The following is a 12,267-nucleotide window of genomic DNA, read 5'->3' as shown; positions in this document are numbered from 1 at the left end:
TACCTTTATCCACCAGTGAGAGTGTGCTGTTAAAGTACTGCTCCTCCACTGTCCATGCAGTGTCATTGACCTTGTTGGACACGCCGCAAGATCCAATGCAGCTCACTTTGATAGCTAGGGGGAAAAAAAAAAAATACACATCTACATCAGTACTGGAGTAGAGTTTTCAGTGGTCTTCCCAGGCCAGCAAAAGAAATGTACAGCTCCCATCTCAGGTCTCATCGTGCTGCCTCCTGTGGGCTTCCTTCTCCACAGAAACGCAGCCAATTTACTTACAAGTAGCGCATCTGTGTGCTAGTTGTCCTTGACAGTGCCCATTTTAAAACACCAAACACCACCAAACACAGGGTGGGGAATGGAGAAGAGACAGGTCAGTGGCTCTCAGTTCAAAGGGTATTGTCTCCCTTTACTCAAAAAAGTTATTGCTCAAAATGCAGCCTCTCTCTCCAGCAAGCCAGGGCATTTTCTAAGATATTCTCATCACGCTTGCTAGGCAAGCTAAAAGCTTCTGGGTAAGATTTTTCAAGAGCAACTAGGAGCTCAAACCTCCTAGGAAAAAAAAAATGTCAGTGGGACTTAGGGGCCTTTTAAAATTTTACCCTGTCTTCCTTTTTCTCTAGTTCCCCTCCCCTTCAGTTCAACTAATCCTCCTCAAACACTCCTAGACACCGGTAACTTGTGGTTTCAGCCCCAATTCCTGTGCACAAGCAGAGCAACCACTAATCCAAATGTGGGTCCTTCTCAGTGCCAGAAGGGCCTGTTAATGCAGTGAAGGGAGCAGAGAGCTGCAAGAGCTCCACAATCCTCAAACACCTCAGGGAAAAGGGTTTTGTTTCCTTTCACTTAGAAAGCCAGATGCACCAAGCCCACCAATAGCTCCCTCTCCCCCTGCACAGCAAGGTCAGTTCACACACTAACCTAGCAGTCATATAAACAAAGGAGAACCTATGACACCATCTGGCCTACCTGTTCTCAAAAGGAGAAGCACCACCACTCACTAAGTGGGACATAAGGCAAAACTGTTTAGGGGATAAGAGCTGAGATGGTCTGTATAGGTACTTGCAGAACTCACTGTCCTATCGGATTTCAGAGTAGCAGCCGTGTTAGTCTGTATCCGTAAAAAGAAAAGGAGTACTTGTGGCACCTTAGAGACTAACAAATTTGAGCATAAGCTTTTGTGAGCTACAGCTCACTTCATCAGTCACTGTCCTATCGGAGCATCTCACAAACATTAATGGATTTTACCCTCACCACATGTCTATGGGAGGAGGGGAAGGGTTCTCCCCGTTGCAGAGATGGGGAATTGAAGCACAGGTAGAAGAAGAAGCTTCCTCAAAACCACACAGGGACTCTACGGCAGAGCAAGGAACTGAACCTGGGTCTAATCCCACTCCAATATCCTAGCTGCTAGAGCAGAGGTTCCCAAACTTTACTTAAGCAACCCACCAACCACGCAGTCTATTTTGTGATCCATGCTGGGTCCAAATTCATGGGGGCTCCCCCAAAGCCACAGGCCACTGAGGGGGCACCAACCACCTGCAGCAGCACTCTCCGCCCCTGCACTGCGGACCTAATCCCAGCCCAGAAGAGAGGCTGAGATGCATGGGGTTGAGCAAGTAGCATTGTGACCCTGGTGCCCAGTTTGAACCACTTGGTCAGGGGGAGGAGGACGAGAATCAGGGCCAGCCCCATGGCACAGGAGTTTCCACTGGAGGATGTGTGCAGGATGGGCTTGCTCTTCGCCCCCTGAGGCCACCTGTCTGCACCTGGCCTATGACCCACCTAAAACCTTCCCACAACCCATCATCTTGGAAATGCTGCACTAGACCATCTTTCCCAGCCTGGTGGTGCTGCCCCATACCAGAAGGGTTCTGAAAGCACATCGAGCCTTCCCTTTCTATTAGGGAAAGGGAGTAGGGGTGGGGAAAAGTCTCCTGCAGGCAGGTTAAAATCCAGCACAGCACCAGACCTGGTGGCTGGCCAGACTAACTGGTGCAGTCACACAGGAAGTCACTAGTGGAGCTGGGAAGGAGCCTGGGTCCAATTCATAGTGCCTCCCCATGGTAGAGCTTTCCATGACCTTTTCACCCAAGGCAGAAATTCTCTTTTTTGCTAGGCTGCGGAAAGGAAACATGGAGCATTCTTGGGGGCAGTAAAAATCATGGACTGAACACTCTGTAATTCTGGTTTTTCAAAAAGCACTCTGGAGGGGGGAGAGAGTTTTCCTCACTGCTGATCCCTTACAGCTCACTCACACCCAAACAGTTCAGATGGCCAGAAGACAGTTCCCTAGCAAGTGAAGTAAGTGGCTGTGTTGTTTACCTTGGCCTCTCTTGAAACAAAGGCTGGTGCTTTGTGCCTTTTATAAAAGGTTTTGTCAAGTCAAGAGCCCTTGTGAGGAGTTGCAGGAAGAGTTGATCAGAGGCTAGGGCAGTATATTGAACAAGCCTAAGGGCGTGGCATACACTTGCATAACTTGCTGCTTTCATGTGCTGTAACTCGCCCCGGGCACCCTAGCTCACTCTCTGTCCATGCTGGCAGGCACATAAAGCACTCCTGGTACTCCACCTTGTGAGAAGATTGTTTGCTGCCTCTTGGCTGGAATGCCTGGGTGTCAGTGTGAACGAGGTGTTGCATTACTGCGCTCTGATCAGCCTCCGGAAACGTCCCATAATCCCCTTAAGTCAAGTGGCCACTCTTGTCATTGTTTATGAATCGCTGCAGGAATGCGGAAATGCCCTTTGAAAGTTTCTGTTTCTGACAGCCGGCTGCTTTTCTGCTCTGAGACAAAGCAGCCATTAGCGTGGAATGGGGTGTGTGTGAGAGACAGACACGTACGGGGGGAAGGGGGTCTGCTGCTGTCTGAACTTACAAGACAGCATGCTGACATGCTCTCAGCCTCCCAAAAGCCCACCATCTCTCCCCCCACATACACACAACACACTCCCTGTCACACTCCACCCCCCCTTTGAAAAGCAGGTTGCAGTCACTAGCATGCTGGGATAGCTGCCCATGATGCACCGCTCCCAATGCTGCTGCAAATGCGGCCCCGCCAGTGCGCTTGAAGCGGTCCGTGTGGACAGACTGCAGCGCTCTCCCTACTGTGCTCTCCGAAGGCAGGTTTAACTCAAAGCGCTCTACATCTGCAAGTGTAACCATGCCCTAACACCGACAAGTCCTCTCACCACTGGGTTTACTGATCTGCCTATGTAGGGAGTAGACTCTGGGCTTTACAATACAGCTATGGCTGGCACCATTTGGTGTTTAATATGCATCAATTGAGCACCACCCCAGTCCTTGAAGGAATAGCTTCACTTGTTCACAGCTACGCTTGGAAGTCCCGAGCTGCACTATGGAAATAACCTGATCTTTCCCGGGTTATGGTATAATTAGATCCATGTTTCTAGGCCAAGCTTCTGGGCAGCATCTCTGAGATCAGAGACTCTTTAAACCAAAAGATTTTCACATTGGGCTTTTGGCAGTTATTCCTTCTGGGCTGCTCTGACAGAAGGCAGAGCAGTTAGTCCTGCAAAGTCATAGCAGAGCTGGAATCAAAGTATGGCTTTATCTCCTGAACCATGGAGAGAGACAGACATGTAAAACGAGCCTGTTATACAGCGATGGTCCTCCTACAGCGGGAGTGGTACCCCTCTCTGCTGGGTGGAAGGGTGTGCATTTAGACCCTGATACAAGTTGATGAGACCAGAACTACATCCAGGTCCTCATACAGTCCTCTCCTGGTTCTCCCCTAGTTCCCTGGCAGCAACTTTAGCTCTTTCTTGGGGTCCTCATCCTCCCCCATTCTGAGGCTTCCACAGAGTTCCTCCTTTGGCTGCCTCTCTGGGTGACTCACTGATTGGAAGTAACAGAAGCCACTAAGTAGCTGACTCAGATCTACCCAGTCCTACCTGAAGGGTCTCCCTCCATCCAATCTTGCATCTAAGCCTGCCTCCAACATCTCCTGCCAGGGGGAGTCTTGTCATCGTCACTCATCTTGGCCTAAGCTTACTTCCCTTCCACTGTTGTGACCTCACCATCCTCCCTGCCACACAGGCCCACAACCTGGGAGTTCTCCTCAGCTCCTTCTCCTCACACAGCCAAGCAAGCAGTGTCCAGATCTTGCTATAACACATTCCAGGTCCATGCAGCTAGATTTCTCAGCCAGGCTCTTCAACATTCACGTTATTGCTGTAGCCTCCTGCCCAGTGTCCCTCACACCTGTGTCATACCCTCCAGTCTAGAGCTCTGGAGATAGTCTCCCTGGGCAGTCCTCTGACCACACCATTCACTTGGAATCGTTGCCTTCCCCATTGCACTGGGTTCAGTTTTCTCCCCCATTCAGACTCAAGGTGCCAATTTACTCCATAAGGTTCCATGTGCCTTCAGTGCTGTAGTCGTCATAGAATGAAGCAAAGAGCAACCACCAGAAGACCCACTGGTTACCATTTTTTCCTGCATTGACCAGTAGCTAGACAGAATACATTCCACCGCCCCCCTCACCAACCCCAATACTGCATGGAGATTAGCATGTGTACGTAACACGACTGGCTTAATCTGGAAGAGTTCTTTATAGAACACCATAAAGGGCAATTCTTGTTAAGAGTCAATATAATATAGAGTCCAATGCATTGTACTTCCCTTCTTAGCTCAGAGGCAAGGCCTTCTGTGAAAGGCTACCAGACTGGTTTGAGGAATGTCTTCACACTACAATACTTCCTAAGCAGGTGGCCAAATAAGAGACTACGTTCTCCGACCATTAGTTGGTGTTTCGCTCAGTGGTGCAGACACCCAGACAGCCCCCAGCCTCTGAACCGGTACATGTCACCTGACAGGCCCACATTAGAAATTAATGGGAAGTGTGCTTCCAAATCTGCATGGCAGCTTTGGAAAAAATCCAACCCGTCAGCCCTAGCAGGAGGGGGTGCCCACAACAGGGAAAGAAATTCAAGGCTCAGCTACAACCCATCACTGTTCACCAGGGCAGATACCAGAAAGAACAACAGAGGGAAGCCCAGGTTTACCGCAGTCAGGACTCCAAAGCACACCACCAGATGTCAAATCACTCAGCCTTTGCTCATCATTAGTGGAATTCTTCTACTCCAAACATAGCTGCCACGGTCTCTGGGTTTAGTCCTTCCCACAGGGGAAGCTCACACCAATTGCTTAGACAGCCCATCCGTTCTGAAACCCAGCCAGCTCCTCTCCCAGCACAGTTATATTTCCCCACCCCCCCCACCCATGAAGATGGTAATTTTCCTATCAAATTCTTAATCTTTACAGTCCCAAAGGACCCCTCATGCTCTCAACAGGAAACCTCCATGGGCCACTTCAGATGTTCTTAAACAATCAGCATCTGTTGCAATGCCCAGTTGCAAAGGATTACTGCCTGGTAGTTAGGGCCTGCCTGATCTGAGGGCACTCTGCAAAGTTTTTTTTCTAGGCACAGATGCATGCATGTGGAACACAGGGGACACAGCCAAGCTTGCAGTGTTTGCTTTAGTCTAGCGCATAGCTGTGGATGCTTGATCTCCCTTTATCACAGGCCAGAACCACGTTGTCTTTGGCACCTAAGGACTCCTTGGCTTTCTGTCAAGGAAATGGGAGCAAGTCTGTGGCCTAGCTAGGCCACTGTACTCAACTGTCTGCCATTCATTCAGTTTTCCGTCATTCCAGTGGAATGCTGTTACAGTCTCCATTACAGCCACGTTCCTTTGAGTGCGCTAGCCCCACACGTGCTACAGGAAGAGCTATTAGACAGCAGGGTTTCCAGATCACACATGGGCACTGGCATTTCAGTGCCAGCTTGCTCAGGTTAGGATTGGCTCACCAAGGCCTAAAATCCCTTGCCTCGAGCTGAGCAACAGTTACAGAGGTGGGAAAACCCTCCTGCCTTTGAAAGAGTAAAAGGAAAGCTACAGCTGTCCTCATCCTTTAAAATCAAATTCCCTAGTGAGCAGTAGGGGCTGGTGGAGGACAGAAAAAGGCTTTGGAAAGATAATTGTGCACCCCCTATATTATCAACTCTCACGATTTTATTGGGACTCTTAGCGATTTGGGATGTTTTAACCGGTCTTGTGAAAACCAGGTGCCCACTCTGGAATTTTCCCCTACTCAAAACAGCTACCGTGTCCCATTACTCTCAGTGGGACTGAAGCCACCAACATAAACACTATGTCCCTATGTGCCTGCTTGTGGAAGTGATGCTGCCCTTAATAAAGTTTACAGTGGGAGGTGGCAGTGTGGATGAAATTGGACAGCTGCCACTCTATGGCTCGGGGGGCTGGACAGCAGAGACACTGACTGATGGATGGAATGGGAAGGAGAGGGGCCTAAAATAGGGGAGGTAGGGTGGGGAGCAGGGGGGAGAAAGAGTTCTGCTTAGCTCAGGCAGAGAAGAATGTGAGGGGGCAGGAGACGTTCAGGGAAGCGCTGCTTCTTGCTAAAGGTTAAGCCAGTCTCATGGTTTTTAGGGGATACCACCATGCATAGCAATGATTGATAGGCATTCAAAGTTCTCTCATGTGTATCTCTAACTCATCAACCCCATACCAGCGTGATGCATTAATCAGCTCTGTGGTTCTCATGTTATTTGCCATCCAGCCCTTCTTTTATCAAAAAGTTATATTCCAGGAGTACTCAAGGCAGAACCAGAAAACATATGGCAGTCTCCCTATCTCAGAGGGGAGGGGAAGTGGAGTCTCCATCTGAGCAGCCAAGGAGAGGCATGCATTTAAATTTGACTTTTCAACCTGAAATCACACACAGGCAGAAGAGTAGAGGGGATTTAGAGTCAGACAGACTATACACTATTTGATCATTTGAGGCCATCATATTTTGGGGGTGGGCTGACTCATGATTTTTAATCTCGAGAGGACAATACTGTATCTGTAGCACCTCAATAGAAGTTCCACTGGACCACTGCCTAGTGATGGAAAGGAAGGTGGGCAGTCATGTCCTGGGCACAGAAGTTGCTATTTCTCACTGGTATACCACTGGGATTAGCATCCCCCCTTTGGTGGTGCTGTATGGGAGGGGCATTCATGGGTGCAGAGGCTCCAAATGTTTGTCCTGTGTGTGCTTCCTGGGGAGAGGAAGGATGTGGGTAGTTTCTGCATCACACTATCCAATTTCAGCTATTTGAGCCACATTTACAACAAGCAAACAAAACAGCCTCTAAAGTGAGATCAGCAGCCCCATATTTCTGCACTTTCCTGTTCCACTGGGTGGACTGGATATTCAAATAGTAAGAGGTCCAGGATTCAACAGAAACGAAAGACATCCAAGCCCCCCACATGTACATAGAGCAAAATCCAGAAGTACCCTACACTTGCAGTACAGCCAAACCTACAAGATAGGCAGCTGTATCTGCATGCATCCAGTGATGCCCCAAGTTATGGGTCTACGGGATGCAAGTAGGAGAATCAAGTGATGGTGAAATGAAGGCAGACAGATCGGCCACAGCTACCTGGGTATTAAAGGTAAACCGAGTCAGCAGAGGAGCCTGAGCACATCGGCTTCCCCTCCAGGTGATTTAGGAGAGCAGCCAAGTCCTGTTCAGAGCTCAAATTGCTTTTCTCTGTTGATTCAGACTGTGGCAGTGCCTACCCTCATGGAAGCTCCATTTCCATCGTAGATGGGAGAAAAGCAAGGACAGACACACATGCGAATGAGACGCTGTTTGCAGCACTCCCCTACAGGAGAAAACAGGGAAGAGTAGCAAGCAAGAGACTAAGGGCTAAGATCTCTTCTGCTTCCCACAGCTCTAACCAGATGTTGTCGATGTGCACAGAAGGTCACCTGCTGTCCTGCATGAGGAACGAATACAACGCTCAGCAGGATATTCTGCAACAAAATAAAATCCAGAAGGTCATAACCCCTCCCCTTGCCCCAGCTACTCTGAATCACCTCACAGAGGCAAGTCTTCCTCCTACACCCACTTCTTTGTGAAGAAGCATCCCCATGACAATGGGGATGGAGTAAGGAGACCAGGGCTCTGTTCCCAGCTCCACCACTACCTTGCTGTGTGACCTTGGGCAAGTTACTTCCTTGCCATACCCTGTTTCTCCACCCACCCTTTGCTTGATTTTAAGCTCTTCAGGGTGTCTGCACAGCACCTAACGGGGCCCCCCAATTTTGATTGGAGACAGGGTGCCATTTAGGGAGAGCAGGAAGGTAGTTCCTCCGAGTTTCATACCACGTTTGGGTATGAAGTTTGCAGTAGGAGGGAAGATGCTCTCCCTGCCCTGCAGTCCCCCATGGAGCCACCGCTGGCTGCTCTGCTAGGGACTGGGAGCCTCCCTCCTGATCTGGGGGGGGGTTGATGTCAGGAGTGGCCTCCATTGTGTACCTGGGTGGAGCACCTCTTGCTCCAGCCCCTGCCCTGCTGAGGTGCCTGGCACAGCCCCTAGCTACCCACTCCCTGTACCCTGAGCTACCCCCTCTTTGGCACACAGCACTACCCCCTGCCTGCACCCTCCCCAGTTTTCAAACTTTGAGCTGAACCCCTCCCCTTTGCGAGTCTGGTGTCCCCCCCTCCCCAACCCTGACAGGCTGGGTGCCCTGCTGAGGTGAGTCAGGGGATGGAGGTGGTGCGCTCTCACCAGGCCACAGCACGTGGAGCTGGGCCAAGAAGTCAAACTATGCCTGGGGTGGGAGAGAGGAGATAGCACTTTCAGGTGCCTATGTAGCCCTGGGATCAGTTAAAGTTGCCCCCTCCCCCCTGAATATCTGAAATGGCACCCTGGTTGGAGCCTCTAATACAACCAATCCCTAGCACTGATGGGGAGAGACTGGAGATTGCAGGGTATTTCAGAGCTTGCACTGAAATTACCAAGGTTAAATTAGAGCCATTGTGGTGAAGGGATAGGGAGTGGTAGTGGGTTGTTGGGATGGAGGGGGAGCGGTGATGTGGTTAGTAAATTTGTTCTATCCCAGCTGCTCTCAATGCAGCATTATCTGAGTAAACGCTGGAGCCTGTCTACATACAGTGTGTTTGTAAAGTTTATCCAGAGTGCCCAGAGCTTGGGATAGTTGCTCTTTAAACACAGATGTTTAAATTGCCCAAGCTACAGGGTGCTGGTCTCTCCAGCCATTGCGTCATATCAAACACGGACCATCCCTACTTATCACAACAGGCCCAGGAGCTAGAGAAGGGCCTTTCCAACATGATACAGGCAGCAGGAGAATGGCATTTTTCTCAGAGAGTCTCTTTAGGAGTGGCTCACTCATTCTAGGATCCAGCAGGAAACAGTAGATGCTCTGGGAAGCTAGTGGTTCAGCTTTGTGACATGGAGATTTATTTGAACACCAGCCAATTTTAACTTTGGGGCCCAGTTCTCATCCTCCCTCCACTAGAGGACAGAGTGAGCCAAGCACCACGTTTTAATTCTCCATGTGTGTGTACACACACACACACACACTCACTGCAGCTTGAGACCAGGAATGCCTCCCATGTATCTGCAGCTGGACCCCAGAGACAGGCTTTTGGAAGAGTCAGTTGATAGCAGAAGGCACCAAAAATAGCAACAGCCAAGCCAAGCCCTCCCTCCCTAAAGAGAAAGGAGATAATTATCCTGAGCACCCATGCCCCGATCAATGAATAAAGTGGGAGGAAGCTCCTTCATAACCAACACAATGCTGGTGATAGCAACAGTACATCTGGGTCCCATATGCGCTAAAACTGGGCCTTATAGCAAAGAGGGGTGGTCAGTAAGTTGGTTTCCCCCCCCACTCCAGTCCCAGTAGGGTCATAAGAGCAAATTAAGTGCTAGTGTAGATAGCACGGGCTGTTTTCAGCCCTTGAGCACCATTATAGCATGCGTGACCGACTGGCTTAGGAGACATGAGAGGAGAGTTCTGTGCCCAGCTTGGGCCAGCTGGGCAGCGTGGGGCAAGTAACATTGCCTCTGGTGACCCTTTCCATCCTTGGCTTGCCTAGTGAGACTGAGCTCTGTGGGGGTTTGTGGGGGCGGGGCGCACGGTGTCTGATCTTAGTTGGATCCTCTAGACTCTTGTGTAGTATAAGACATTTGTCCCTCTCTCTACACTAGCAGCAGAAGAACCACATTTAGCACCAGTTGATGGGATTGAAGTGGGATGATGATTGACGGATGACATGTTAGTGACCTATCATTCCCAGCAATGGGTCAATTATCTAGCATGGCCAAGGCACAACAGAGACATCTCTCTCTCTCAAACACCCCTACACCAGCCCCCAAGAGTGAGCATCAGTGAGCAGAGCTGGCAGAAAAAAAACAACAAGCCCACACCAATTTGCCAAAGCAGATTCTGTATTCCAAGACATGCAGCAGGTTATAAAATGCCACAAAGGTCTCAGCAAGTTGCTGTAACAAGCAGCATGTGTATCAACATATTAGCAGGTTGAAGGATTCATCCAAGAGACAGAAGTCAAAGCTCAAGTGTGCTCGGAGTTCTTGCTGGCCTTGTTGGGTGTATGGTAGGCCCCAGCACTGTACAGAGGGGAAAGAGATGGTTGGAATTTAACTGAGGACTCTGGGTGTCCATCTGCCAGTACTAAGACAAGACTTTAGGAAGCTGGAAAGTTTGTGAAGAACTACAAAATCTCTAGGTAAAAAGTTAGTTGCTTTTAGTTTCTGCTCAATGTGTAGAAGAAAATTAAAATAGAGTGCATCTCGAAAGGTCAATGGAAACTTCATTGGTAGCAGAACACAAAGGGGACTAACTTTCAAAGGTGAAAAGCAACTTCAGTTCCCACAGATTTAAAAAAAAAAATCCGAACACCTTCATATCTGAGGAGCAAGGAAATTATTGGAGAGAGGCTGGGAAGTCTCAATGGAAGAGCTGGCAACCTTAGCTTCATACTTTAGCAATTTATGCAAATTTGGGAAAAGACACTCCCAATTAACTAATAGCTACTAATTAATGTTTAGCTGTCCCCACCCTGCTGGGGCGGTCCTATCAGTTCTTGTATGTTTTTATATACACACACAAAAAGTCCTATGTACTGAAACATTACAGCAAGTCATCTGAGCAAGGTGAGAGGAAAGGGTAAGAGATGCTGAGAAGGCAGTACTTTGGTCTTGCAAAACCAAAAGTGGTTTGGATCCAGATTCTAATTTAGCCTACCCTTCATTTGCAAGGGGATGGGATCATTCCCCCACTTAAAAGCATGCTCTGGGAACAGGGATTTTGATTCTACAAAATGGGGCAGACATGCTTAAGACTATGTCAGGGGTCCATGGTGTAACCAGGCCCCTGGCATGGCTATTTGTAATATAGAAGGGGATTTAGATTCCACTGGTCTGGAATAGATACTTGTCACCCACACTGATTACAGCATTAAAAAGGGTGGGAGAACTTGAGTTGCAGTAACTGAACTTTGATCATTGTGACAAGAGAGAGAGCACGCTTCCCAGGAGCTGGATTTGCATGAGATGCAATCATGTGAATCATGGTTGAAATAGTTCTCTAGTCATAGAGGTGATCAGAGACAAAAACACCCTATCACCTGTGGGTGAACACTGTTCAAAGCAATCACTCCATATCCAACCTGTCTTCAGCCTCTGAGGAAAGACAAGCCTGGGGGGAGCTTAAATTCAGAACTCTGCTGGACATTAAAAATCATGGACTGAACAGAAACTCTGGATGTATGGCTTATTACAACAATCTGTAACTCACTAACCGCCCTTTTCATCCTAGGACTCCAGAGGTGTTACTGGGCCACTCTACCTTGAGCAGCCCCTTAGAATATGTGCTAATTACTTCTGCTAAACAATCTGTTCCACCCTGCATTTAGGAGTACATTTCCCAGACCTGAAGAGCAGCCCTGTGTGGCTTGAAAGCCTGTCTCTCCCCCCAACAAAAGATGACCTTGTCTACCTTTTCTGTCTATTCAGAATCAGACAGTTTATAGTCTAATGACAACATTAAGTTGTGGCTCTGACCCATACTACTTTCACCTCCCAATTGACCTTGACACTTCTGCTCAGAACCAGTTGTGCTCTCTGCTCCCATTGTTTGAACTATTACACCACCCTTTGTGGCTCTTCCGAGGAGATGTAACACCATCGGTGTTCAGAGCACAACAACAAAAACAGTCAGGTGCCAGAGAGGTATAAGATTTCCAAGAGCCAGATATGTAGAGTCTAGCTAAGGGATGATCAAGCAGGGTATAGCAGTCTTTAATTATATGAAGGATGAACAGGGACATTAGCCACATTGCTAGGGAAAGTTGGAAGTGGACAGAACAAGGCACTGGAAAAATATAGTTTAGAGAACTGTGTATTG

At 48.8% G+C, this 12,267-nt stretch overlaps 1 protein-coding gene across 2 annotated transcripts in view; it reads right to left on the bottom strand.

Annotated features, from left to right (window-relative positions):
• Positions 1 to 12,267, bottom strand: part of ARRDC1 (arrestin domain containing 1) — a 71,211-nt gene that overhangs the window by 43,558 nt on the left and 15,386 nt on the right. For both annotated transcript variants that reach the window (XM_043499000.1, XM_038374908.2), the window contains one exon: positions 4 to 114. In XM_043499000.1, coding sequence (XP_043354935.1) covers positions 4 to 114 — 111 coding nt within the window. The remainder of the gene's footprint in view (positions 1 to 3; positions 115 to 12,267) is intronic.

The sequence above is a fragment of the Dermochelys coriacea genome, chromosome 16 (genome assembly GCF_009764565.3).
Source record: "Dermochelys coriacea isolate rDerCor1 chromosome 16, rDerCor1.pri.v4, whole genome shotgun sequence".
NCBI classification, from domain to species: domain Eukaryota; kingdom Metazoa; phylum Chordata; order Testudines; family Dermochelyidae; genus Dermochelys; species Dermochelys coriacea.
The sequence above is the reverse complement of the archived record's forward strand: the minus strand, read 5'-3'. Positions and strand labels throughout refer to the sequence as shown.